The sequence below is a fragment of the Salminus brasiliensis genome, chromosome 24 (genome assembly GCF_030463535.1).
Source record: "Salminus brasiliensis chromosome 24, fSalBra1.hap2, whole genome shotgun sequence".
Lineage (NCBI taxonomy): Eukaryota > Metazoa > Chordata > Actinopteri > Characiformes > Bryconidae > Salminus > Salminus brasiliensis.
The window spans coordinates 25,834,015-25,861,878 of NC_132901.1; the positions used below are offsets into that span (position 1 = coordinate 25,834,015).

The 27,864-nt window shown below is 43.2% G+C and overlaps 1 protein-coding gene across 1 annotated transcript in view; it reads left to right on the forward strand.

The window, feature by feature from the left end:
- eys (eyes shut homolog) overlaps positions 1-27,864 on the forward strand; it is a 334,776-nt gene that overhangs the window by 276,730 nt on the left and 30,182 nt on the right. Inside the window, exons 39-40 of the mRNA XM_072669909.1 lie at positions 7,164-7,272; positions 13,255-13,475. Of these exons, the coding sequence (XP_072526010.1) occupies positions 7,164-7,272; positions 13,255-13,475 (330 nt within the window). The remainder of the gene's footprint in view (positions 1-7,163; positions 7,273-13,254; positions 13,476-27,864) is intronic.

Here is a 27,864-nt window from a genome sequence, read left to right on the forward strand (position 1 = left end):
TTTGATTGATTGGTTGGTTTTCTTGTTTTGGTAGCTTGGTTTGGTTGGTTGGTTGGTTTGATTGGGTGATTGGTTTTCTTCTTTTGGTAGCTTGGTTTAATTGGTTGGTTTACTTGTTTTGGCAGCTTGGTTTAGTTGGTTGGTTGGTTTGATTGATTGGTTGGTTTTCTTGTTTTGGTAGCTTGGTTTGGTTGGTTGGTTGGTTTGATTGGGTGATTGGTTTTCTTCTTTTGGTAGCTTGGTTTGGTTGGTTTGCATGTATTGGTTAGCTTGGTTTGGTAGCTTGGTTTGATTGGTTGGTTGGTTTGATTGGGTGATTGGTTTTCTTCTTTTGGTAGCTTGGTTCGGTTGGTTTGCATGTATTGGTAGCTTGGTTTGATTGGTTGGTTGGTGTTCTTGTTTTGGCAGCTTGGTTTAGTTGGTTGGTTTGATTTGTTTGGATGGGTTGATTCAGTTGTTTTGGTTGATTGGGTTTCTTGTTTGGTTAGCTTGGTTTTATTGGTTGGTTTACTTGTTTTGGTAGCTTGGTTTGATCGGTTGGTTGGTTGTCTTGTTTTGGTAGCTTGGTTTAGTTTGATTGATTGGTTTGCTGATGCTGAGGAATATTTATTTTTAAGAGTCTGCACAGGGCAGTCAAGGAGTTTGGTTTATTGTTTAACTTGGTTTGGTAGCTTGGTTTAATTGTTTGGTTGGTTTTCTTGTTTTGGTAGCTTGGTTTGGTTGGTTAGTTTGGTTTTCTTGTTTTGGTAGCCTGGTTTAATTGGTAAGTTTGCTTGTTTTGGTTGGTTAGTTTGGTTTTCTTGTTTTGGTAGCTTGGTTTGGTTGGTTAGTTTGGTTTTCTTGTTTTGGTAGCCTGGTTTAATTGGTAAGTTTGCTTGTTTTGGTTGGTTAGTTTGGTTTTCTTGTTTTGGTAGATTGGTTTGATTGGTTGATTTTCTTGTTTTGGTGGCTTGGTTTGATTGGTTGGTAGATTTGATTGGTTTGGTAAGTTGATTATGAGCCAGGTCAATAATGTGGTTTTAATGCAAACATATTTTTACTTCTAATGCACTGCCATATCCACTGTCCTCTACACTGCAGCAACCGTTTCCTTTACAAAACAATTAGTGGAATTTTCTGTTCACTCATTTCTATATGTGAACTGTAAAGCTTCCTACCCATAACAGCACACCTACCCACTCAAATGGCCATTGGCCTGTTGTTTCTATTACCAGAGACTAGCCCCACCGGTTTGTACAGAAGTCCCTGTAGTTCCAGAATAATGGAACTTCCTGTGTTAAAGGATTAAAGCTCCACCCTGTTTGTTATGCTGTTCACAAAACTCATCACAGGCACATTGACAGTTTTACAGAATACTCTCCGCCATCTGAGCCATCGAGCTTCCTAACTGTTTCAAATTGAAGCCTTGAGGTGCTGCAGTTTCCTCCAAATAGATGCTTGTTCAGATCTCGTCATGTGCCAGGCTTCTTAGATATAAACAGCTGTACAATATCCATAAAGTGATTAACACTCCACAATTAAGATAATTATCACTTCATTATAGATCACCGCTGCTCTAATATTAGTGCTTCATGATCTTTATTACAGTTTTCATAAACAATTGCATCAGCGCGAGCGGCTACAGTCGAGTCTCATAAGCGAGAACGTAGCTACGGCGCTTTGGCTCGTCAGCTTGCATTTCCTGCTCCCCGTCCTCACTGGGTGTTAATTTGTCAATCTGTATGCAGAACGAGCCTCATAACTTCCCCCAGCGTTGTAATTAGCTGCTACCTGAAGTTTGTAGGGCTTTGATTGCCTTCAGGGAGGTGTCCTGGAAGGCTGCTTGGAATTAGCATGAGGGCAATCGGTCTGATTGCTTGCATCTGGTCATTAAAAGAGGCGATTTTTAATTTTACCCTTTTCGCCACTCTCCATAAGCAAGGCGAGCCACTGTCAGAAACGGTTGCTGGAACAAAGACTGTTGCTTTTCCCCAAAAAAGAACCTGAAAAACACACAAAGGTGCGCACCGTGCATTCATACGCGAGAAGAAGGATGCTTTTTGAGAATGCTGACGGGGCAAAAGATTGAAACGGCAGCAGAATATTTTGGTGAATGCTAAATCAAGACGTGTTTGGCTTGCTCTAGTGGAGCACTCCATTGAAAACTTTGAGGAAATGCGTTTTCTCGCTCTTTTGCTCTTGTTCTAGCTCTTTGTTTGTGTTTTTTTTTTACTGCATTCACCAATGTTCAGCATCTCAAATATGGGATAACTTTCAGACCTCTACAGAAATGTTCTAGTCCTCTCAGCTGCTGTCAAAATGAATTGAGCTATTTGGAGTCATCAGGGGTGCAGATTTGGTCTCATTTGGGTATGTAGCAGCCTACATTCAGCAATTTCTAAATAAGAATGACTGTAAATATTGCAGTAAAAGGTAACACTTCATTTGGAGAGGGCATTTGTATATGATTTATAAGCTCTTAACAGAGTATCAGTAACACATCAACAGCAGATCAGTGCAGCGTCTGAATACAGAGGTAAAGATCCTCTGGTGATGTTCTGATGATGCTTTACTGATCAGGTAGATTTAATTTCTTACTTCCATTAAGCAGAACCTAATGCTGACTTATCCGGAACCTAACCCCAACACTGGTCCTAGACTGGACCTTAACATCAACCCAAAATCTAAGCCAGTCTTACCCAAATCCTAACCCAAACCTCAACCTAAAAGCTAACCCACGCATTTCCCAAACCTAATCCCAACCCAAACCTCAACCCAAAACCTAACCCAGCCTTACCCAAAACCTAACCCTGGCCCTAATCCTTACCCAAACCTCAACCCAAAGCCTAACCCAGCCTTACCCAAAACCTAACCCTGGCCCTAATTCCAACCTTAACTTCAACCCAAAACCTAACCCAGACATTTCCAAAACCTAAAACCTAATCCCAACCCAAACCTCAACGCTAAACCTAACCCAGCCCAACCTAAAATCTAACCCTGGCCCTAAACCTAACCCAAACCTCAACCCCAAAGCTAACCCAGACATTTCCAAAACCTAAAACCTAATCCTAACCCAAACCTCAACCCCAAAGCTAACCCAGACATTTCCAAAACCTAAAATCTAATCCTAACCCAAATCCCAACCCAAAACCTAACCCAGCCTTACCCAAAACCTAACCCTGGCCCTAATCCTAACTTTAACCTCAACCCCAAAGCTAACCCAGACATTTTCAAAACCTAATCCCAACCCAAACCTCAACACTAAACCTAACCCAGCCCAACCTAAAATCTAACCCTGGCCCTAATTCCAACCTTAACCTCAACCCAAAACCTAGCCCCGGTCCTAACGAAACCTCACCCTCATCCTGGCCATAACCTTAATCTCAACCTAAAACCTAATCCTAACCTTAAAAACCTATGGCCCTAATCCTAATCTTAACCAAAAACCTGACCTTAAACCTGACCCTAATCCTACCATCAATCTTAGACTCAATCCAAACTTAACCCAAACCCTGGTCCTAATCCTAACATCAATCCTAAACCTAATCCTAACCTTTATCCTGGCACTTTAATCTCAACCATATCATAACCTTGGTTAATCTCAACCATATCGTAACCTGACTGGTGTCAGCAGCAGGTCTACAGCAGCTGGTGGAGGGGAGTGAGATGCTCTGTATTAGAGCTGTTAGATGATCAGTGATCTCTCAGGTGAAGGTCCACAGATCTGGACCTGGACTCTCTAAATAAAGTGAAGAACAGCTGGATTCAGTGGAAGTCTTCAGTAAAAGTGCCTTGACCCATTAACACAGCTAAGCTCCACACACGTCCAAGACACTCTGTCCATTCCCATCGCCAGCTATCCATCAGCTAGGTGGTCACCATTCCAATGCCAGAGACATTCGTGATTGGTGGGTAGAATTCATCTCGCCTGCAAAAGTTCAAAAATCGAACACCAGACAAATGAAATAATGTTTCTCTATGAAAAATCTGCTGCCTGAAATATCAATAGTTTACGTTCAGATTCATTAAAGGGCGTCTTAATAAATGAGGGGTGTAGAAGCTCTTACAGTAAGAAACGGAACCTGGTGGACTCGCCCATTTACATGCACTTCTCACCTCATGCTTTTATTTTTTATGAGTCTTCATACACTCTTAAAGGGGTTTTAAGTAAAAGGTTTGATTTTGTATTACTAAGAAGGTTAAATGGTTCTATCTGGACCAATAGAAATGCACCAAATTGGCTTGGAATTAAACATTTTTACATTGACTTTCATTGAAACTTCCTTCTCCTGTAATGTTGACATTTTGGAGGGCTTCTGCATGACATTGTTTTATTATGAGTATTAGGTCAAATTACAAGATGCCTTTTTTATATATGTATAAAATTTTATCTGATTTTTCACCCATTTTCCACCCCCAGTTATCCAAATCCCATATGTAACCCCGCCCCTCCCACCCGACACTAGTTATTGACACAAATGCAGCACCACCAGGCAACCAACGCTCCCTTCCCCTTGAGGGGGAAGTGCCACATACCCAGCTTTGGCAGACACCCATGATGGGCAACAACGCTGCGATGCAATGTGGGGAGAGAGCGCCGGTTGTGCTCTCTCTGGCCTCGGATACCGATGGCTAGCAGCATGACCAGGATTCAAACCAATGACCCTCTGATTATAGTGATGGCACCTTAATCCACTGGATCAATTTGGGCCCATTTTTACCTGTTTTAAGTGATTTAACCAACTAAACAGATCTTATTCTATTGGCATCTTTTTTCCTAATTATTTTTACTCTACTTCCTTCTCAGTGCTGATTTATCAGCTAAGCAGTCATCAAACCAGTGCTAGAGACTTTTGTGGTTGGTGTGTAGTTTAGCTTTTATCTTTCCTCAGTGTTTTAGAACCTTTCAAAAGATATGCATGGTTTTTTTTTACTGTTGCCAGATTTGCATAGTCTACAAATATGAAATATGAGATATCAGAATTGTCACCATTGCCATTATAGTACAAAAGCTGAAGAACCAGTAATGCACAGTAAGTTAAAACACTCCTGGACTCTTCGGCAGTCAACCTTTGTTGGTAGCCCTTTCATCGCGTTCAGTTCAGGCTGAGGCCTTCGTTTTCCTCCGCAGTGAATATGAACGAGTCATCCTTTGACGTTTCAGAGGAGCGAAGGTAGCCTGGAGGAAGCCACCCCCACAGCAGAAGGATCCGGTACAGAACCAGCAGTGAGAGGCAGACACAACGAAAACAGAGAGACGACGACAGCGGAATATAAACCTTCAGTAGCAGGCCGGCGTAACATGGCTGTGCAGGCAGACAGGTGCTGGCCATTTGTACGTTTATCCCCTTTTGAGTGGCGTGGCTTTCATCATGCGCAGTTTTCAAGAACACTGGAGGCCATTGTGCTCTTCTGAATGGGCCTACGTGGAGCGTGGAGCTTTCATTCAGGGTTGTCCTCTCATTTCTTGTGTCAGGTGGAATCTACAAATGCGATCATGCCCACCTGTTCTTAACGGAGTCTGATTCATTCAGGAACGGTGTTGCTGTGTTACGCAATATACGGTTGTATACACACATGTACAGTAAGTAGCCTTCCCGCCTTGATGGAAGCACCACATACCCAGCTTTGGTAGACACCCGTGACAGCCAGCAATGCTGCGATGCAACGTGGGGAGAGAGCGCCGGTTGTGCTCTCTTAGGCCTCGGATGCCGATGACTAGCAGCATGACCAGGATTCAAACCAACGACCCTCTGATTATAGTAACAGCGCCTTTGTCCGCTGGATCAATTCGGGCCCATTTTTACCTGTTTTAAGTGAATTAACTAACAACTTATCTATCTACAAACACGGTCATGCCCACCTGTTCTTCACAGAGTTGCGGTGTTACGGCAATATACGGTGGTACACACACCTACAGTATGTAGTCACACTCCCGTTTTTCACTTTTGGACAAAATGTGAATCTGGCAGTTATTCTTTTTTTATTGCATCAGAATTTCATGATAAAAGGACCAATGGAAACGCTCCAAAATTACTTCTATTAAAAGTCGAAAACCTCTAGGGATTTTTGGTACAAGGTAATGGTTCTGTATTACTCAAAGTTAAACGGTTATCTATCTGGACCAATAAAAATGCTCCAAAATGACTTAAATTATTATAAAATAATATTTTATTACTAAAATATTTCCTGATAAGTTCCTTTTCCTGTAATGTTGACATTTTGGAGTTTTGGCATGACAGCATATATTTATTTATTTATTTATATAGTCAAAATTTCTAATGATGTATAATTGAGTATTAGGTCAAATTACAAGATTTTTATATATGTATAAAATTTTTATCCGATTTGTCACCCATTTTTTCTTCAATTTGGACCACCAGTTACCCAAACCTGTAGGCCCGCCCCTCGCACCTAATGCCCCCGACACTAGTGAGTGATGCAAATGCAATGTCACCAGGCAACCAACGCTCCCTCCCCCTTGAGCTTGGGGGGACAGACCCCCCTGACGGCCAGCCGCGTTGGTGTTGAAGGTGTTGTGTGTGTGATTGGGGGAGATAATATGTGCAGGTTGGGTAATTGGTGATCTAAATTGATGAGAAAACATGTTCTATGGTTTTGCTCAAAGAACCCTTTTGTAGCACCTGTATTTTTAAGAACGTGCTGAAATCATCAGAAAACCAAACCTTTACCATCTCTAACTTCCACGGTTTGATCTCCAAACGGCAGCTTACGGTGGGAGGCCTTTTAATGGAGTGCGAACTGACTCTCTCTCCCTGAAGATGGATCTCTCTTTCTACTGTAAAAATAAATAAAGAAGCGAACTCGCCAGTGTGGTGCTGAGGGGGTGGTGATGGTGGTGGTGGCGGGAGGGGTGCTGGAGGCTGAATTTTTGACTCTGTCCGGCGCTGGGTTGATGCAGTGTCACGGTGAGTTTTTTGAAGCGGCGAGAGAGTCAGTAGTCATGCCAGCTCCATTACCACACCAGCGCTCGCCCGGCCAAGTCTGCATAATTTTCATGCTTAAATGGATTTATTGTGAATGCTGCATGTTCTAATGAGATTTCCCTCCCTTTTACACCCTCACTCTCTCTCTTACTGTGCTCTCTGTCCCCTTCTTGCTCTCTCTCTCTCACTTATTCACCCTATACACTCTCTCTCTCTCTCTCTCTCTCTCTCTCTCAGATATCAGCTGCCTGTCAGTGAAGACGGAGGGTTATGTATGATTGAAATAGCTGCCGCTAATGGACCCGCTAATCGACGGCAGAAATATGTGGCCGAGGCCGTGTCAGAGGTAAACCCAGTTCCGTAACCGATACCCAATGATGAACCACGCTTGCCGTGGTGCATAACGCTGCATTTTCAGCATATGTTGCGAGGCGAGGGCGTCTGTTGTGTCAAGCTCAAGTAATGCAATCATACCTCCAACAGATTGCAGAAACAAATTGCTGCCTGCCATGTTTAGATTGACGGCACAGCATCAATTAGTGATCGGCACTTTGCAGACATTCAGAGCAACTCGGTAGACGCAAAAACAAGTCGAATAAACTTGATTCTGCTCTCAGAGAAAGAAACCACTGACTCATCGAAGAGGTAAGCTCTGCAAGCCATCAGTCATTATGAGACTTTACTCAGGCTGTTTTGCATAAACACTCCAGAACTCCAAGCCTGCAGTGTTTTGGATGCTGACATTTTCATAAGATACAATAATATAGACCTTCTAAAAGCACGGCGTGCTGCTGGAATAGTGTTCACATGTCTTTCATTGCAACGTATCAAACCATACCGTCAACATAAAGCTGCCATAAAGCTGCAGCTCTAGGTTTAGGTGCTCTAGTTGGGTCAACTTGGGCGCACTGTGCAGCTTGATTTAGGGGGCGGCGGTGTGTCGTTGCTATGGTAACGATGGGAAAACTTCGCCTGGCGCGGCTCGAAGCGCTCGAAAGTCATGTACGTACTGAGTCTCTTAATTTTTCATGGGTGTGTTTTTGTTTTGGGCATAACGTGCAGTAATAAACCAGGCAGCGTATCTCTCACCATCCCTTTAAGAGCCAGGTGCGGTCAGTCTGACTCTGGCGGATTGATATTTCAGTAGTGTAAAAAGCGTAGGGGGGTGTACGAGCGTTGGGCTGCACACACCCGTGTTGACAATTCACTGCCAAGATAGCAACGAACATCTGACTGTTGACGAACATCTGACTAGACTGTTTTCAGTCAGTGGAGCTCCTCCTGTGTTTGCCACTGCTGAGCCTCACAGCAATACGCCAGAAATTGACCTGAACACCCCTTATTTCGAGACCACCATGCCCATAGGCGTAGATATATTCACAAGCAGGGTGGGGTGGAAGATAGTGATGAGCATTGCGACACACCTCACGCAGGGTGTAAGATGGGAGAGAGCACCATTGACTCACCCAGAGTGAGAGCATGCCCAGTTGTGCGCTCTCAGGCTCCAGCTGCTGATGGCGAAGCAGCATGGCCTGGAACTCGATCTCGCGATCCTCTGGCCGTAAGAGTGTAGGGCCTGAACGTGAGCTGGCATATGTGCATCTTGGGGCCATAGTATGTAATGTAGTCGTTTTGGGGGGGACTTCCACTGAAGGAAGAGACAACAGTGTTTGACTGTGAGTGTTTGAGGTTCGCGATTTGTCCCGTCCATGTCCCGAAATGTCTGCTATTCCAAGGTAAATGCAGTTTTCCATTCTCGGCCACATTTAACTGGGAAAATGTAGCCGCCCTCACGTTCCAGTCCATTCATCAGGAGAGAAATAAGCAGATATCAGCACCATGCTGATTAGATTTTTCTTTCTCAAAGGCCCTGCGAGTACCTTTCTGCTGACTCGGGTGAATGCAGGTGCTGAATTGTGTATTGATTTCTTTTGATATGGATATTGCCTTCAACACGACCAGCCAGGAATGCTGGTAGCCAGCAAATGATGAAACTGTTGTACATTGTTCAGATGACGATACAAGAAGCAGTAGCAGACTGAATAATGCAAATGCCCAACGATATATTAATATCCAGCAGGCCCACTGGGGCCCGTCTTTAGGGCCTTTAGTTCCTTTCGAGATTTTCAGTTCTTCTCAGAAGGCTGTCTTGCAAGTCTTCAACTCTGGTTGTGGGTTATTGGACCATTTCTCAAGGCGTAAAGCTGATACTTGGACAGCTGAAGCAGAAAGGGCTTGGGCATTGTGTCAGTATTACTGCTGTGTCAACTTGATCAAGTTTTTTTTTGCTTTGAGATGAGGATTGGCAGGACAACTGGAGAACTACAGCAGCTAGGCCTATAGAAACACATTTGCTCGCATTTATTGAACAAATGGAAGCAAACAAGTCCTTCAGTGAGGATGACTAACCTGTTTGTGAAGGTGAAGAAGACGACTGCAGTTATTTGTGGTCTTTTTCTGTAGATATGATGAAACTCATGCACCTAGTTTATAATTCTTCTGCTTAATTGGCAATTATTTAATCTTCAGCGACTTTTTACTTCTACTTCTTACATTTTCACCCAATTATCTGAACTTTCTACTCCTTACACTTTAAAAACAGCCTCGTTTCTCCTATTTCATCAATAAAAAACCCTCTCCAGATAAATCTCTCCATCCGGAAAGTGTGAGTCTGATTGTGATTGGATGAGAAGTATAAACAGACACCATTCTGACTCCCTATTGGTTTATAAGCGATCCATCACACCTGCACACGTCCCGTCACTCTCCAGCGAGCTCACAGCAGACTGTGTCTGTAGTCTAGTATGAAGACTGTGTCCGTGGCAGAGACTCAAGAGACCTGCAGTGAAACGTCCCGACTGAGCCCCACATTTACATTCCAATAAAGCTTATTGATCACACGCCTCTGAAGTCTGACTTTCTGCAGCTTTACAGAACTTCTAGACAACGACTCCTCATATTTTCCTCCATGAAGCTCATGTTGATGCTCAGTAGAGCACAGAGACGCTCCTTTAATAGAGCTGATATTACTGAAATGCTTCATTTTCAATGGGCAGATCTGCAGCTGAAACAGGAGCCTAGTGCAGCCCAACATTTTTAACATCAACATTTTAATAGATCATTCTCCTCATTATGACTTTTAGAGAAATGGGGTTTTGGGGAGGGGGTGGGGGGTAGTGAACTATAGACCCCTGTGGCGCGGCCTAAGCTTTCAGCCTTTCCTTCCATTACTTTTACTTTTCTACTTGAAGTCGTTCTGAAACCAGTACTTTTACACTTTTACTGGAGTAAAAAGCTTCAGTTGATACTTCAGCTTCTATAGAAGTCTGTTAAACCCTAGTATCTCCACTCACTTCTACCTGAGTGATGAATGTGAAGACTGTTGACACCTTTGTTCATTGGATCAAAAATAGGAACTTAAGTAGAACTTGCTAACACACCAATTCCTCCTTTAAAAAGTTATGAAATAAACTGTGATAAACTTGGCGAGTTTTTTTGTATTAGTTTTTTATATCAAGTTTTATTATTTTATTTGTCTGACCCCCCGCTATTCTCTCATTTACAGTTGAAGCATAGATAGCACCAAGAGGGACATAATTAAGGCCTTTAACGTATTTACAGAAAAGCATATTCTGATACAAGATAGCCTCAGCTCTTGCCTCTCCTTTCTTCACATTTACTCGCTCTCGCTTTTCAATTCCTTCTAATTAAGAACTCCATATTTGGTCTCTTTATTAATGAACTATTAAGAAATAAACATTCCCACTCTCCAGTTATTGCAGTTTGGCCTTCGGCAACAAAAGCCAGTGCTCATAGGAACTGCAGAACATGACCGAATGGTCACATTAAGCCTGACATGACCAGCAATGACGTCTTTCATGAACATGAAAAGCCTGTCCGCAATTTGAAGACTGACTGACTGACTGACCTCAGCTCAAGAATTCCAATGAAGGTTCAGTGGCATTTACATGTGGAGGTTTTAGTTAGTGAAACAGCTCTTCTACAAAAAGATGAATTGCCTAAAGAACTCTTTGTAGGACCTTTGTAACAGATGCTTCGAGGATCAAGGTACAACAGGCCTACATAAGGTTCCCCCAGGACCAGGTTCCCCCAGGACCAGGTTCCAACTAAGAGCAGAACAGCACTGCACAAGCCTACACAACACGAGATCGCTTCCTTAAACAATTAAATATAAGAGATGCGAGTGTGAAGAACCCTTTCAAAAGGTTCTTGACACATACAGATGTCTTACAAAACTGATGAATCGCCCAAAGAACCCTTTGTAGGACCTTTGTACCAGGGGCTTCGAGGATCAAGGTACAACAGGCCTACATAAGGTTCCCCCAGGACCAGGTTCCCCCAGGACCGGGTTCCAACTAAGAGCAGAACAGCACTGCACAAGCCTACACAACATAAGATCGGTTCCTTAAACAACTAAGTATAAGAGATGTGAAGAACCCTTTCAAAAGGTTCTTGACACAAACAGCTCTTCTACAAAAAGATGAATCACTTAAAGAACCCTTTGTACCAGGTGCTTTGAGGATCATGGTACAACAGGCCTACATAAGGTTCCCCCAGGACCAGGTTCCAACGAAGAGCAGAACAGCACTACACAACACAAGATCGGTTCCTTAAACACCAATTAAGTATAAGAGATGCGAGTGTGAAGAACCCTTTCAAAAGGTTCTTGACACATACAGCTCTTCTACCCTAGGTCAAGACTAGGTCCGTGAAGAAGCATTTTCTATAAGAGCTGTGAGTCTGAAGAAGCTACAGTTTGGGTGGTTTACACTGACAGCTACACATTACACCATTACACACTCTAACGGTTCTTCACCTGCATATCTCTTACAAAAATGGTTCTTCATGGAACCAAAAATGTTTTTTCTACTGCATCGCTCCAAGAACCTTTTGTAGCATGGATAATTTAAGGAGTTTCTGAATAGCAGCTCTGCCATAAACTCTCTTCAAAGCTTTTTTTTAGACCTACAGCAGTTTTCTGAGACTTGGTCACATTAAAGTGTTGGTGGTTCATTAAATCGTGTTTATTAAACTCATAATTTAGATTTGGTATTTATCAGACTCCAGTTTGAGTGCCGTATGATGACGTGATTTTTGAGACTGTTTCTTTCATCACATGAAATAATTTGACAGTTTTGAATGAGTCGTGAACTTGTAAATTGGGCACAGACTGTTTGACTTCCTCCGAACATTGTTTTCACTTTGATAACTCGCACTCACAAGTGCTGATGGCCAGACCTCCTTCATAGCTGACACAGGCCGCTAATTGGCATTCATGCAGAATATGGCTTGTGTGTGAAGCTGGCTTTGTGATTGAGTCATTTCTGAAATTAAAATGCTTTTGCATCCAGCATATTTCCGTTATTTTGTCCACCCCCTGCAGTTCTGCCTCTTGACAAAATTGTCTAAAGCAAGTAAAGCAATTAGTAATTAGTGTTATTTCAAACTTGATTCTAATAAAAGCACTAATTGCTAATCACTCACATTTGGCGAGGATCTCTTGCGTCCTAACTGCTTCAACGCATGATGTCCAAATGTTTGTGGACACCCCTTCTAGTGAATGCATTCAGCTACTACTACAACTAATCTATGTAGAGAAGTACTGCCAATAGAATAGGACCCTCTGGAGCAGATAAACATCATGAACCTATTGGCACCATGCTGCCTAATGCCAGGCCAGGCATGGGCTAGTAGAGGGGGATAAAGCCCCCCAGCATTGAGCTGTGGAGCTACTGTGTTCTCTGGAATGATGGATGGTGGTGTTCTATCCAGTACTTTTGGATGGGATGTGTTGGGGAGTTGTTGGGGATGATGAGGTGGGTTGGTGATCATCCAGCCCATCCTGATCTCACTAACAACACACTAGTGGCTGGATGCAATCAAACCAACATCTAGTAGAAAGCCTTCTGCCCTGAGCAGTAGAGACGGTTACTCCAACAAAAGCAGTGGATAAACTCTTTTTAATACCCTTGATTTCAGAAGAAGATTAATGAGCAGGTGTCCCAATACTTTTGTCTATTTAGCTGGCTAGGTAGGTAGCAGTGTGCAGATCTTATATTGAGCAAAATTGTAGATTTATAAGACTGCAGGAAGAGGTGGGAGGTGTTTAATTTCCTCATAAATTCACTAATCTGTAGCTTTTCACAAGAGGAAGTCGTCTAGGTGTTGAGTGTATTTGTCAGGTAGAGTTTTATTGCAGCAGATATGATAATGTGGAGCAGTGATCCACAAAGACCTTTAGAAGACCACCTCCAGATGGCCCTTCATGGATCTGTAGACATTAAAAAAAACCTCTCTTCCCTCTCAGGTTGTATTCGGCCCCACTTTCCTGGGTGGTGTTCCATCTCACTCCGAGCTCCATGACAATGCAGGGAACGTGTCTGGATTTGTGGGCTGCATCCGTGAGCTGCAGATCAACTCCAGGGAGCTCTACGTCGTTGGGAAGGCGGTCCAAGGCAGAAACATCCACAACTGTGATAAACCAGTGTGTCAGCTCCAGCCGTGCCGGAACGGCGGAACCTGTGTCAGGTATGAAAGTCCAGTTTCTTTAGATTGGTTCTGATCTGACTCCTCTAACCTTTTGAACCCAGGGTTTATTTTTCAGTTTTAGACGTTTTATTCAGTAACTAGAGTAACTGCTGAGTATTCGGTAACTTGTAGAAATGACAAACTTATTCAATAATTATTAATGAGTAACTAATAATTCACACACTATTCATTATTTACTAACTGCTAATTGTTCATTAACATTTTTTGTTATTTAATAACTGCTAATTTTTCAGTACTATAAATTTAGTATTACTTTCAATTGTAAAGTTACACATTACTTGGTATCTACTAGAAATGATCATGTTCAATTATTTGGTAATTATTATAAATGATTCAGTAACTGAAAATTGTTCAGTAATTACTGTAAATTACTGAGTAATTGCTAAATATATAGTACTATAAATTTAGTATTGCTTTCAATTGTTAAATAACTATTACACATTACTTGGTATCTAGAAATTATTATGTTCAATTATTTGATAATTATTTTAACTGCTAAATATTTAGTACTATAAATTTATTACTATGTTCAATTGTTAAGTAACTATTACACATTACTTGGTATCTACTAGAAATTATGTTTAATTATTTGGTAATTACTATAAATGATTCAGTTACTGCTAATTGTTCAGTAATTACTATAGATTACTGAGTAGCTGCTTAATATTTAGTACTATAAATTTAGTATTACTTTCAATTGTTAAGCAACTATTACACATTACTTGTTATCTACTAAAATTATGTTCAATTATTTGGTGATTATAATAAATGATTCAGTAATGTTACAGCTAAATATTTAGTACTAGTATCAGTTGTTAAGTAACTGCTGTAAATTATTCAGTAAATATTACTAAATCATTCAGTTGCTGATAATTATTTGGTAATTACTATAAATTATTCAGTAACCATGATGAATTATTTAGTTTGGTAGTTGTTTGGTAATTATAATTATTCAGTAACTGCTGTTATTTTGTATTTGCTATAAATTATTCAATAACTGTGAATTGTTCCTTATCTATTATTCAATAAGTTCAGGAACTGATAATTACTAAGAAACTGCAACAAAACATGTCTGCTATGTCTGCTAGTCCGCAGGGTTGAAATACTTCAGCTACAGAATGTTAATGTACTTTAATACACACCCATGTGTCCCCAGTGTCCTCTTTTATGAATACAAAAATGTGGGGCTACTCTTGCATTTGGATTGACTGCTTTTAAGATGATGATCAGCACACATTCAACCATGTGTGTCCAAACTTTTGACTGGTACTGGGTATGTCATTTATATTTAAATATACGGCAACTATAGGTTGGATATAATGGAATTACTTACATTTGAATATGTTGTATATTGTGGACCCCACCCAGAGGTGACCCTGGAGGGCGGTCTCAGAGGTGTGTTGTTTGGCCCGGAGGCCGGGTCGGCTTTCCGTGGGAGGAGGTGGGCGCAAAAAGTTTGTTTGTTAGGATGGGGATAGAGGTGTGAGGTGTGAGTATGTATGGAGGGTGAAGACCCGATAAGGAGGGGTTAGGGGCGTGGTCCTTCTCCCAAGTTCTTAACTTCTACTGTTTGGTAGCAGAGGCTTAAATAGAGCACAAACAGTTCTATGGACCCCTTGATGGACTCAGATCTGGAATAGCTCTAGGAAGCACTGCTTCTTTCATCCTTACTGTTCTACTCGTGACCTCCTGACCTCAGTCATGGAATCATGGTTCTCCGTCTCCCATCACGAGATCCTAGTTCTGAAAGATCTTCAGTAAAGGAAAGCTCTGGGGCAAAGTCCTATCTCACAGTGTAGCTCTGGCCACTTGCCTGATGTAGCGCTGCCGATTGCTCCATATTGCAACACCAGCAGTCTCTGAAGGCCGAGACTCGGCACGCCTCCTCAGACAGGTATGAAGCCAGCCATGTTCCTGACCACGCCGCACCGCTGAGCGCTCCGTTTTGTCATTCAGTCGCACAGATGCCCAATTGGTGGGAATAGAGATTAGCCATGAGGGGACAGACGGACCTGCTGCCTTTCCCTCGGGTTCTGAACACAGCCAGTGCTGTTCTGCAGAACCCCCGGCCGCAGGCAGCATATGGCACAGCTGGGCCCTGAATCTAAATCTCAGTGGTAGCTCCTGTCTCTGTGCCGCTCAGCTGAACTTCCACCAGACTCGCCTCCTGAGAAAAAGGAGCTTCTTCTATGAGCTGGAGGATTTAAAACAGCGGGATTAGCTCGAGTCCTCGGACGCTCTAGTGCACAACGTCCAGCTGTCTCTGTTCTGGACGTTCAGCCCCAGTGTTCCAGACATCCACGTTCGACTCCATTACCGCTGATCAATTGATGAGGACCTGAAATCCATCAGCTGAACTTCAGAGCAGAGAGAGTTTCTTCAGCGCTTATCCATCAGCAGGGTAATGAAACGTCCTGTAGGGGTGGACAGTGTGAGGACGTGTTACTGTTAGCATGATGAAGCATGATGCAGGACCTCACTGTGCTGTAGATTTCTGAACCACCGCAGAAAACGCATCATCTCAACATCTCCAACAAGCTGGCATAGACCTTCTGCTGACCCTAGTCTGTTACTGGAGTTTACTGGATTAGGTTTTGGGTTAGGTTAGGCTTAAGGTTAGGGTTAGGTTTAGGGCAAGAGTGAGGTTAAGGGTTTGGATTGAACTGTTGAGTTGAGATTAAGGTTGGGATTAGGGTTAGGATTAAGGTTAGGATTAGGGTTAGGATTAAGGTTAGGATTAGGGCCAGAGTGAGGTTGAGGGTTTGGATTGAGCTGTTAGATTGAGATTAAGGTTAGGATTAGGATGAGTTTCAGGGTTTGGGTTTGGTTTGAAGTTAAGATTATGATTAAGATTATGGTTAGGATTATGGTTAGGATTAGGGTTTGGATTAAGGATAGGATTAGGGTAGGTTTAGGGTTGAGGTTAAAGGTAGAATTAGGGTTAGGATTAGGGCTATATTTTAATGTTAGTTAGGATTAAGACCAGTTACAGTTTTGCAGAATTAGGTCCAGGTTTAGGGTTAGGATTTGGTTTGAGGTTACGGTTAGGCTTAAGGTTAGGGTTAGGTTTAGGGCCAGATTGAGGTTGAGGGTTTGGATTGAGCTGTTGAATTGAGATTAAGGTTGGGATTAGGATTAGTTTTAGGGTTTGGGTTTGGTTTGAAATTAAGATTATGGTTAGGGTTAGGATTAGGGTAGGTTAAGGGTTGAGGTTGAGGGTAGAATTAGGGTTAGGATTAGGGCTAAATCTTAATGTTAGTTAGGGTTTTAGGTTAGGTTACAATTGCGTAGGTTTGGGGTAAGAGTTAGGCAACGTGATTAGGGACCAGGGTTAGAGTTAGGATGTGGGTTGAGGATAAGGGTAGCATTAGGATTAAGGTCATGGTTAGAATTAGGACCAGGGTTAGGTTTTGGGTTAGGTTAAGGTTAGGGTTAGGTTTAGGACCAGAGTGAGGTTGAGGGTATGGATTAAGCTGTTGGATTGAGATTAATTGGTTGGAATTAGGATAAGTTTTTGGGTTTGTTTTGAAGTTAAGATTATGGTTAGGATTAAGGTTAGGATTAGGGCTAAATCTTAATGTTAGTTAGGATTAATACCAGTTACAGTTAGGATTTGGGTTGAGGTTAAGGGTAGCATTAGGATTACGGTCACGGTTAGAATTAGGGCCAGGGTTAGGTTTAGGGTTGCGGTTGAGGTTAGAATTAGGGCCAGAGTTAAGGATAGGTTTTAGGTTCGGCTACAATTGCGTGGGTTTAGGGTAAGGTGATTAGGGGCCAGGGTTGGGGTTAACTTTTGGGATGAGGCTAAGGTTAGGCTCAGGATTAGGACCAAGGTTAGGGTTATAATTAGATTTTAGCTTGAGGTTATGGTTAGGATTAGGACTAGGGTTAAGTGAACCTGTTTAGATTCTGTATTGAATCAATATAGATTATTAATCAACCATCCACAAACGGAACCTCTCGAAATAAAGCATTGCCTGCTTTGTTAATAAAGAGGGTCTCAGTGGTCTCAGCATATTTAAATGAAGAATGTTGGATACACAAGGCTGTCATATATAACTGTTTGAGATCTGGCAGCTTTATTGATGACGTTCATGTCATTTTTTAATTGAATATAATTTAGCGCTAGTGAGGTACTTATGGGAAGTCTGTGCTCTTTGATATGAATGGTCTGCTCCCAGGATTTTGGCTGTGTGTGTGTGAGTGTTTGATTTTTTAGCTGCGCATTGTTGTTGCTCGGGGACAGAGTTTGTAAATATTGCGAAATGCTACGCAGATGTTAGCAGGAAGATGCTCACTTGAGTTTTAAATAGCTGTAATCACAGGCTTGATTGCATTACTGATGTATGCTAACAAAGGTGCGGATGTGTGACTGCGTGAACCTCCAGCAATCATTTGATTGTGGCCTACTCTCGACTGTGAATGCGTACGATGCCGTTCCCCTTTGTAAAAGCAGGCCGTCTTTGATGTGTACATTAGCATGTCTTGGTTGATGCATAAAGAGCATTTTAGCGGGGCCTTTAATGGAGAGTTGTGGGCCAATCAGAAGGGTTTTAAAGGGGTTGTTTGTTTGGATTGGCAGATCTTGTTTTCCCTGAATGTTTGCAGACATTTTGGTTCCATAAACCATCAACTCTCAATCCAGGAAACCTCCAGATGGTCCACGTTTTTGATCGATCGCTGCGTTTGCAAATGCGGACCACGCTAGCTGAGGCAAGGAGGAGAACTCGAGAAATTTGGGCTGGAGTTCTGGGGGGCTTGGAGCTGATGGGACCCAAAGCCAGCAAGCCGCAAGAGCGTTGGTAAGGTCAGGTTGTGTTGGAGGATCACCACTTCACTTCATCCCAACTCCTCAACTCATCCCAAAAGTACTGGATGGCGCCCCATCCATCAATCATTCCAGAGAACACAGTGCTCAATGCTGGGGGGCTTCAAACCCCTCTAGCACACACCTGGCCTGGTATTAGGCACAGAGCCAATAGGTTCATGTTTGTCTGTTCTAGACAGTCTCCCATTCTATTGCCAGTTCTTGTCTACAGGGATTAGACAAGCTGTGTGTGAATTTGCCCATCTGTATCAGCAATAAGTGCAACTTAAAGAAGCAGAATGCTTTTAATAGAGGGGGTGTCCACAAACATTTGGACACATAGTGTAAATAATAACCTCAGCTAGTTTGAATAGACTAATAATTCAAAGGTCCTCTAATCCTAGACTCTACTAAACACAAGTCAATAAGGACCATGGTACTCTTCTCTTCACCTGAGTATTCTCAGAAGAGGAGGGTCTTCAGTCTGGGTTTGAGGACAGCGAGCGTTAGCTGTTCGGACACCCAGGGGAAGCTCGTTCCACCACTTCTGTGCAGGACAGAAAAAAGTCTGGACGCTCGTCTTCCGTGGATCTTAAAGGATGGCGGGTCGAGCCGAGCCGTACTTGAAGCTGGAAGGGCTCTTGGTGCAGATCGGCTTTTGACCATCGTCATCAAGTACTGGTGGAGGGGCTGGCTGGTCCAGTCTTGGCTTTGTATTCCAGAGTCAGGGGTCTGAATCTGAAGACCTGGGCAGCAGCTACTGGAAGCCGGTGGAGAGATAACGCAGCAGAGGAGGAGGAGCTGAACACGACCCGACCCGTGGTGCTGCATTCTGGATAAGTTGCAGGGGCCTGATGGTGCACAAAGGGAGACCAGGTTTGGAAAGCTAGTCTACTGGACCAGAACCCAAATGCGATCAGAGATATAGTAGACTGCCCTCCAGCCTCAGCTCGAATGGTCCACAGAGAGACCAGCAGAAGCTCTAATGGAGAAACCTGGCCTCCTGCGTCGCCTCCTGCGTCTCCTGCTCACTCCAGTATGTCTGCATGTGCCTCAAAACACAGAATCCCCCCAATATCCGAACACCTCTCTTTGATACCATAGCTAGGGTCTCACCACATACTGGTCAGATTTCTTGCATTTCCATGCTGAGAAGATGTTCTAGAGAAAGGTCAGCTGCATCTTTGCAAGCCGGGGCTCCTCCTGCGGTATGATTCAGCGAATGCAGCGAAGGAATGAAGGAATTGTGTGCATGCTGCCTTCAATTATACAGCTCCATTAAGACGACCCTTCTCCCGTTGGCTCAAAAAGCGGAAAACTAGCGCCGCGACTCATTTCTGACAGCAGATAACAGCCCTGGCTGCCGCCTTTGCATTCTGTTGTCCTGACTGTAATCCCAAATAGCTCCGAGCCGCCACTGAGCCACATGAGCTTTTTTTTTACCCCTCCAAGCTCGCAGCTGATGCTAGTAGGCCTGGCATTTTTCAGCAGATGGTTCTCAAATATATCCACCCTCCCCCTCCGCCTCTTTTTTTTTTCCCCTGCTCATGTGGAGTCCCTCCTCCCAGACAGCGTCCTTTTTCTTTTCTTGTTCTCGTCCAACTCTGAGCAATATTGCCCATCCATCCCTCCCTCCCTCCCTCCCTAGCACAGGTATTAAACCCCTCCGCAGTCGCCCGTGCTTCGTGGCACTGGTGAATCATGACATTTATATCGCTGCACCCGAGCTGCCTCCTTTTTTAGTCCTCCCACCAATGTAGAATCCCTGGCATTGATTCATGGCGGCAGCTGCTTTGTCTGACGACGGCAAGACAGATCCTCACCACCGCTGACTGGTTAAGAGCAAGTGGAAGAAGGGGCCAGATGTGAACAGCTGTACGTTATCTGCTCGGCTCTTTCTTGCGCGCCCACACATCGCTCATCCTTACTGTCAGCCCTGCCGCGGCCCTAAACTCCCGTTACCGAATGTGTCATGGCCGTCCGTGTGTATAATTGAGTGTTTGGCCCACTAAACAGAACAGGCAATCCAGTGCAGGCTTCAGCCGGCCCAATCAGACGGCTTGCTTCGTGCTTCAGGCCTCCCTGTCCGCTAGGGATGGGAGAGGAAATCAGCTCAGCGTAGTATTGCAATATTTTGGATGGAAAAATAGAATATGTATATGAAGTATGAGTAGATTTAATAATTTAATAATTGTTATATGCAGATTTCAGGCCATTTCATAGCCTAGCCTCTAATGCGTCAGGCCTCTTTGTTTGGTGGGGGTGGTCAAAAGACATTCATTCATTCAATATTTTGCTAAATTGTTATTTATTATCGAATTATCTGATTTATTAGTAATTTCGTTAATAAACTGTGATCATTACAACACAGCCCAATGGTTAAGTGTCATTATAATCTGCTCCCAACAAGATGAAGATGATGATGGTGCCCAGTGTCTAGTCCCTGTACGGAGGTACTGCCAATAGAATTTGATGCTCAGGTGCAGATTAACATGAACCTATTGGCACCGTGCTGCCTAATACCAGGCGCTACCTGGGCTAGTAGAGGGGTATAACACCCCCAGCATTGAGCTGTGGAGCAGTGGACCTACATGTGTTTTCTGGAATGATGGATGGTGCTGGATGAGGTGGGGATGAGTTGTGGTGGTGATCATCCAACATCCTGACCTCACTAATGATTGCCAGCTGCAATCAAATCCTCACAGCAATGCTCCTCCAAAATCTAGTAGAAAGCCTTCTTCCATGGACAGTAGAGACAGTTACTCCAACAAAAGCAGGATAAACTCTTTTTAACACCTTTGATTTCAGTAGAAATTATGAATAAACAGGTGTCCAAATACTTTTGTCCATACGGAATAGCAACGGTTTTCCCGTTCATTCTTGTGACCGAGAAGTCCAGCTTGGGCGTGGGTTACAGCACCCTGAGCCAAAGCCAAGAGTCTGCGCTGTTCTGCAGTCTAGAACAGAGCCTAATGCTTGAGCATCATCATCATCATCATCACCATCATCATCATCATTTGCTCCTGACAATGAAAGTTGTGAAGATGATGGTGCCCAGTTTCCACAGTGGGGCCTTTAGTGGTTCCGTCCCCTGCTGTTAGCCACCCTCTTAGGTTAGCTTAGTTTTTCAGTACAGAGGGGTCATTTTAGCATCCCTAGTGTTGCTATGCTAGGCTAAGCTAGGCTAAGCTAGGCTAGGTTATGCTATTCTGCTGTGAGCCATTAGCTTATCTTATTATATTATATATTATTGATCCAAAATAACAGGGTGGTTGCCATCGACAGCCGAAATCAGAGAGAGCACAATTGCCAGGCTCCTTCCTGGAGGGTAGATGGCGCTCTCTCTCTCCCCTCATCACTCTTAAGCGATGTTAGCCGGCACAGGCGTCTGTTAGCTATTAGCTTTGCATGTTTCACAGGATAGGTTAGCATTAGCATTGCTAGTGCTAAAAGCGATGCTAACTTTTGACGATGCTGAATTATTTACTGGATATCCTTTAAGCCATGCTCTTGGGTTAGCTTTTAATGTACTTTTTTTCATTACAGAAGGGTCACTTTAGCATTTTAGTGTTGCAATGCTAGGCTAAGCTAGGCTAGGTTATGCTATTCTGCTGTGAGCCATTAGCTTCTCTTATTATATTATATATTATATAATTCTTGATTCAAAATAACAGGGTGGTTGCCATCGACAGCCGAAATCAGAGAGAGCACAAACGCTCTTTAGCGATGGTAGCCGGCACAGGCGTCTGTTAGCTATTAGCAGCAGGACTGGGGACCTGGCACTTTCCTCCAAGCGTGTCGGCTGCCGGCAGTTGGAAAAGAGGTGGTGGCCGGCTTTGCATGTTTCACTAGTGTCAGGAGCATTGCTAGCTCTCAAAGCGATGCTAAATTTTGGCGATGCTAAATTATTGACTAGATATCCTCTAAGCCATGCTCTTGGGTTAGCTTTTAATACAGTGACTTTTTTTCCTTCAGTACAGAAAGGGGTCATTTCAGCATCCCTAGTGTGGTCAGTCTCGAGTGGTGATGTTCGATTTCTGTGAATGCTCGTTCGCTCATTCACCGCCTCGCTTCTACATCAGCATTCACTTATTCTTACAGGCAGAGTGTCTCAGACCACAGCGCTGGCTAATGAGAGCGAGAGAGTTGTGGTCATTAGTGTGCTGGAGCCATTTCTACACTCGCGAATGCTGCTCCTCCTCTCAATTCGAAGTCTATGATGTGTGCTGGTTCTATTCATTTGCTGAGGCCTAATTGGCGCTGCACATTTGTATTCTTGAGGCTCCTTAAAAGGGTCGAGCTTCTTTAAAACTCTGCGAGAAGGATTCCCTTCCCTCACTTCTTCACTTTTCCCAACAAAGAGAGAGAAGATAAGCGAATGGGTTTTTTACATTTTTCTATTTTTTTCTTTTTTTCCCATCTGTGTTTGTTCTGCTTTACCTCATGCAGTAACCTTTTAGCGCTCTGATCTTCAGAAGCGGTCCCTGCAGCGTGAAATGTGTTTCATGGAAACCGCTCCAGAAATGGGACTGAACTCTGAGCTATTTGGCTATTTTTTCATGTAACCTCACAATATCTGGATAGGGTTGCTTGATCAGTGGAGAACAAACAGACTACAAGCCGATTCTGTGGAGTGCACTCACGATCTAATTTCCCTCAAGAACGCTGAGAGAAAGGAAAGGAAACATAAATTCGCTGCGCTGATTTTGACGGATGGCGCTCGCTGCAGACTGGAGTAAGCTCCTCTTTAGTGTGGAAGCATCGGCCTAAAGAAAATGTCGCTGTTTCACAGATGACAGATGGTTGACACCTTATACGGCTGATGACGGTGTCATTCACAAAGGCCATCATACCGTTCTGACATTTAACAGCTCGCTGCCGTGGTCAATGGCAGGTGCATAATCACATGTATGAGACCATTCTGTAATATCTGCATCATATCTGAGTTCAGCGCCGTCCAGCATTCTTCTACAACCCATTTAAACCCAAAACATCGCTGATAATAATGTTTAGTTCCTCGTAGTCTATGGTTTACATAAAAAATAAACCTTCTGGTAATGTTAGGTACTGTGCTACGCAATACAGTACCTAAATCAGATGTATCTAGGGTGGGGAACTGGGTTTATCTTGGTATAGTAGAATAATAAGGGTCCAGTGCATGGAAGAGACAAACCCTGAACCTCGAGCCCTCAATCGCTGCTGTTCCTCCTTCAGAAGAACAGCCAGCAGAACCAAAACAGAGCTGTAAAACAAGCCGATTCCAAAACCCCAAAACTGTTACATCACAGTCTCGACTCTTTACTCCGCCCACTAAAGAAAGCCCTTCCGAACTAAATGCAACGGCTGCTTCAGGAGAATATAGACTAAACCGACTGAAAGGTGTTTTTTTCTTCTTTTTCTTAACCTCAAGCTAAATCCAACCCCATATGTTTCCAGTACCTCCAGTACAATTACAATGAATTACAATTACTTTCTAAAGCGCGGCTTGTACATCAGACTCAGCAGATTACGTTTCCAACCGAGATGACTGTGTATATTTTCTCTGCTGATGATGAAGAGAAACCAATCAGAGCGCTTCGTCAGAAGACAACCTTTGTGCAGATTAGCTGTTTAAAAAAATAAATTATTGATATGGATATTGCAAGGCCCAGAGTTTCATCGGAAAGCCTATTTTAGCTTGGTGGCCGGCTTTGCATGTATCAAAGGAGACATTCGGTGACGCTCGGAGAAGTTTCAAAGTGGAGGAGTAAATTGGAAGAACCATATTGAAAAGAAGGGAAAATTTGACACAAATAAAAAAATATATAATAATAATAATAATAATAATATGAAATAGCAGGGCAGTAAATTGGCTTGTTACAACAACATCTACTGATTTTTCGTTCAAGTCCTGTACTCACTGTTTACACATCAAACACCTGAAACGCTCAATAAATCCATTCTTTGCCACTTGTAGATATAGGCCTAGTGTGTGTGTGTGTGTTTATTGAGGTGGTGTGTTTTTTTTTTTTCTTCCTTGTTTATGAAAAAGCTAACACTAGCTCTTAACCTCGAGCTAAATCCAACCCCATATGTTTCCAGTACCTCACTTTACAATGAGGCTTGTACATCAGACTCAGCAGATTACGTTTCCAACTGAGATGACTGTGTATATTTTCTCTGCTGATGATGAAGAGAAACCAATCAGACCTTTGTGCAGATTAGCTGTTTCAAAAAATCCCGTAAAATTATTGACTAGGTATCGCAAGGGTTTCATCGAGTTTCGTCGGAAAGCCTATTTTAGCTGGATACAAGAGCTGTGTATACAACCTCAGGCCTGAGATAAGCCTGGGGTGATATTGGGAGCTAGCGGGGGGCTGATATGTGAATACTAGCGAGAACAAGCCGATGATTGTTTTGCCGATGGAACTTGGCACAGATGGAAGGATTGCATTCAGAGACATAGGTTCTCTCTTCTTTTTTTTCCTCCCGGCTTTCTTTTAGTTGATCTTCACTGCCTCGAATAGACCTGTCAAACACTCGCCTCGCTGAATTATTCATGCGAATAATCTCAAGTTCTGTTCTCCCTCCATAGGAGGAATAGCCATTAGTTATGGCAGCTCATTATTTTACCTGGGAAAGGTATACGTTGAGAAAGCATTTGACCCAATTAAGCGGCGACTCCTGGCAGCGTGTTTTCCGATTGTCACACAGATTACTAAGAAAGGTCTGAGAGCAGGACTTGAATGTTAAAGTGAGACACTTGGTGTGTTTTTAATGTGATTCCAATCTCTGTCTCGCCGAAGCGCCGCAGGAAATCTTCCCCAGTCATCAAGGTCATCTTCGTCTGTATGTGACACAGTAGATGTGAAGTCCTGATAAATGTGGACGACTGGTGTTGCGAGTGCCTCATTCAGTCACTGGCTTTAAACAAAAATAATCACACGCGGCCTGAGGACAGCCGGCTTTAGGAAAGAGGTTTATCATCAAGCAACTAGATCAAGCTTCAAAATTCAAGGCCTTCAATCGTGGATTTTATTGGAGTCCTATGGAACGTCAGTGATTCTCGCGTGTTTGGCATTTCTCCTGTGTTATTGGCTGTCCTTTTTGTGGTTGCTGGTGGTAAGAACAGGGAGTCTGAGAGGAAATAAAAGATACCCAGTTGATGCTTATCTGTCTGGAAAGGGTCACAGAGTCTTTTCAAAAGCCTTGGGGCTTTACCGGACTGCAGTCAGTGTCAATACTGTCCAAAAAGTGAAAGTTCTGGACAGCAGGGTGTCTTCTCGGGATTGGCCATCTTTCTGAAATCTCTACAGCAGCCAGATTCACTCCTTTCTTATCTTTACTTCAGTTGATTGGATTTTAGATGCTTCTAAAACCTGGCAAGCTTGGAGTAATAATAATCATAACTGGTGAGACTGCCTCTTTAGACTTTCTAGTAAAGGACCACCAGTGGCATAAACAGTAGATCCAACCACCAGTGGCATAAACAAGCCAAGGACCTTTTTTAAATTATAGCCAGTTTCTTTCCTCAGCAGGTTAGAAGGTATTTTTCATTAGAGGAGTCCAAAGTGGTGCAAGTGGTGGCTGAGAGGCTTCATCATATATACCTACATCAACCTGAAGGTGAAATCCCAACAATGCTACAGCTGTTTGTGGTCAGGAGTCGAAAACAACACAGTCAGCCCTGCTGTTCTTATTTCCTTCACTTGGTTATCAGTAGGATTGAGCCATCAGCCCTCTCCTGATTCCCCTCATCTCCTCTACAACGTTGCATCAGCAGCAGTGGTCAAATTGACATTTCTCAGAAGATGCAAGCCTTTGCCTTCACACCCACATGAGACAGGAGGGTGGTGTGTAGAGAGGACCATCTTTAATGCAGTCTTACAATATTTCTTCATCAGTTCTTCATCTGATATGATCACATGTGTGAGACTGGTTTGTAATATCTGTATCTTATAAAGTCCAGTGCTGTCCATAAAAACACCTAAATCAGATGTATCTAGAATGGGGAGCTGTGTTTATCTTGGTATAGTAGAATAATAAGGGTTCAGTGCACCCTCAAGCCCTTAATCACTGCTGTGCCATTTATGATGAGAGCAGGGTTGGTAAGGTCAGGATTTTGGATGACCACCACCTCACCTCACCTCATCTTCACCTCAAACGTACTGATGGGGCACCATCCATCATTCCAGAGCATCAACACAGCTCTTCCACAGCTTCACAAGGGGGCTTTATACCCCTCTAGCCCACACCTGGTGTTAGGCAGCATAATGCCAATAGGTCATGTCCATCTGCTCCAGAGAGTCCTATTCTATTTGCAGGACTTCTTTAAAAGAAACATCTAGTTCTTCATCTGAGAGCTTCTTTGGTTTATTGCTGTGTAGAGCTTCTAAAGACCCACATTTAAACAGTTTTCCTCATATATGAAGAACTATTCCACCAGGGAAAGCCATTTAAGCATTCTCAAGCTTCTTTGACTTATCATGGAACGGTGTAGAACCTGCGTCTATACAAAAGAACCCATGAAGAACCAATGACAGAGATGTATATAATGGAAATATAAAAAATATAATGGAAAGTACTGAGATGCCATCTTATTCAGTGTCTTCTGAAATCAAGGGTATTAAAAGAGCTGATCCTGCTTTTGTTGAAGTAACTGTCTCTACTGTCCAGGAAAGAAGACTTTCTAGATTTTGGAGCATTGCATTTATGATAAGAGCAGGGTTGGTAAGGTCAGGGTTTGGATTTGGATGACCACCACCCCACCTCACCTCATCCTCACCCCAAAAAGTACTGATGGAGCACCATCCATCATTCCAGAGCATCAACATGACTCTTCCACAGCTCCACAACGGGGCTTTATACCCCTCTACTAGCCCACACCTGGCATTAGGCAGCATAAAGCCAATAGGTTCATCATGTCCATCTGCTCCAGAGAGTCCTATTCTATTTGCAGGACTTCTTTCCAAACTAGACAAGCTGAGCGTGTGTGTGTGTGCATTTGCACATCTGTGTCAGCAATAGGTGCAAATTTGTTAGCTTGCATTCGTTAGAAAGGGTGTCCACAAACATATCGTGTAAAACTGGCCATTTGAAGCAAACTCCTGAGCTTCCTTTCCTCTGCGTCGGTTTGGGCCAAGAGTGAGTTGAAGGGCAATCAGTCACAGAAACAGATGTGTTTGCATGTTGCACATAATGCAGGGCACTAATCTCACAGCCTGCTGTGGCGTTACCCCCTGCTGTCCCGAGCGGCAGTGACAAACCATGCGCTGTCCTTCCCTGGGAATAGCCTAAAGAGCTCTCATGTAGGAGCTGCCACAAACCAGGTCACCCAATGAGTTACAGGCAGCGAGGGGGGAAATTACGGACCATCTTGACTGTCTTCAGTGCTGAGATCACTGCAAATCAAGCCACTCAAGCGGTAGTTTGACTTGCTATGGTAATTTAATGTTGAGTGCTTTGATGCAACCCACTTTTGTCCTGGAGGAGTTCAATGAGAGGGTGTACAGTATATGGTCGTATGACATTGCATAAGGTTGTACATTTAAGCAGGTCACAGACAACAAGTGTAATCAAGAC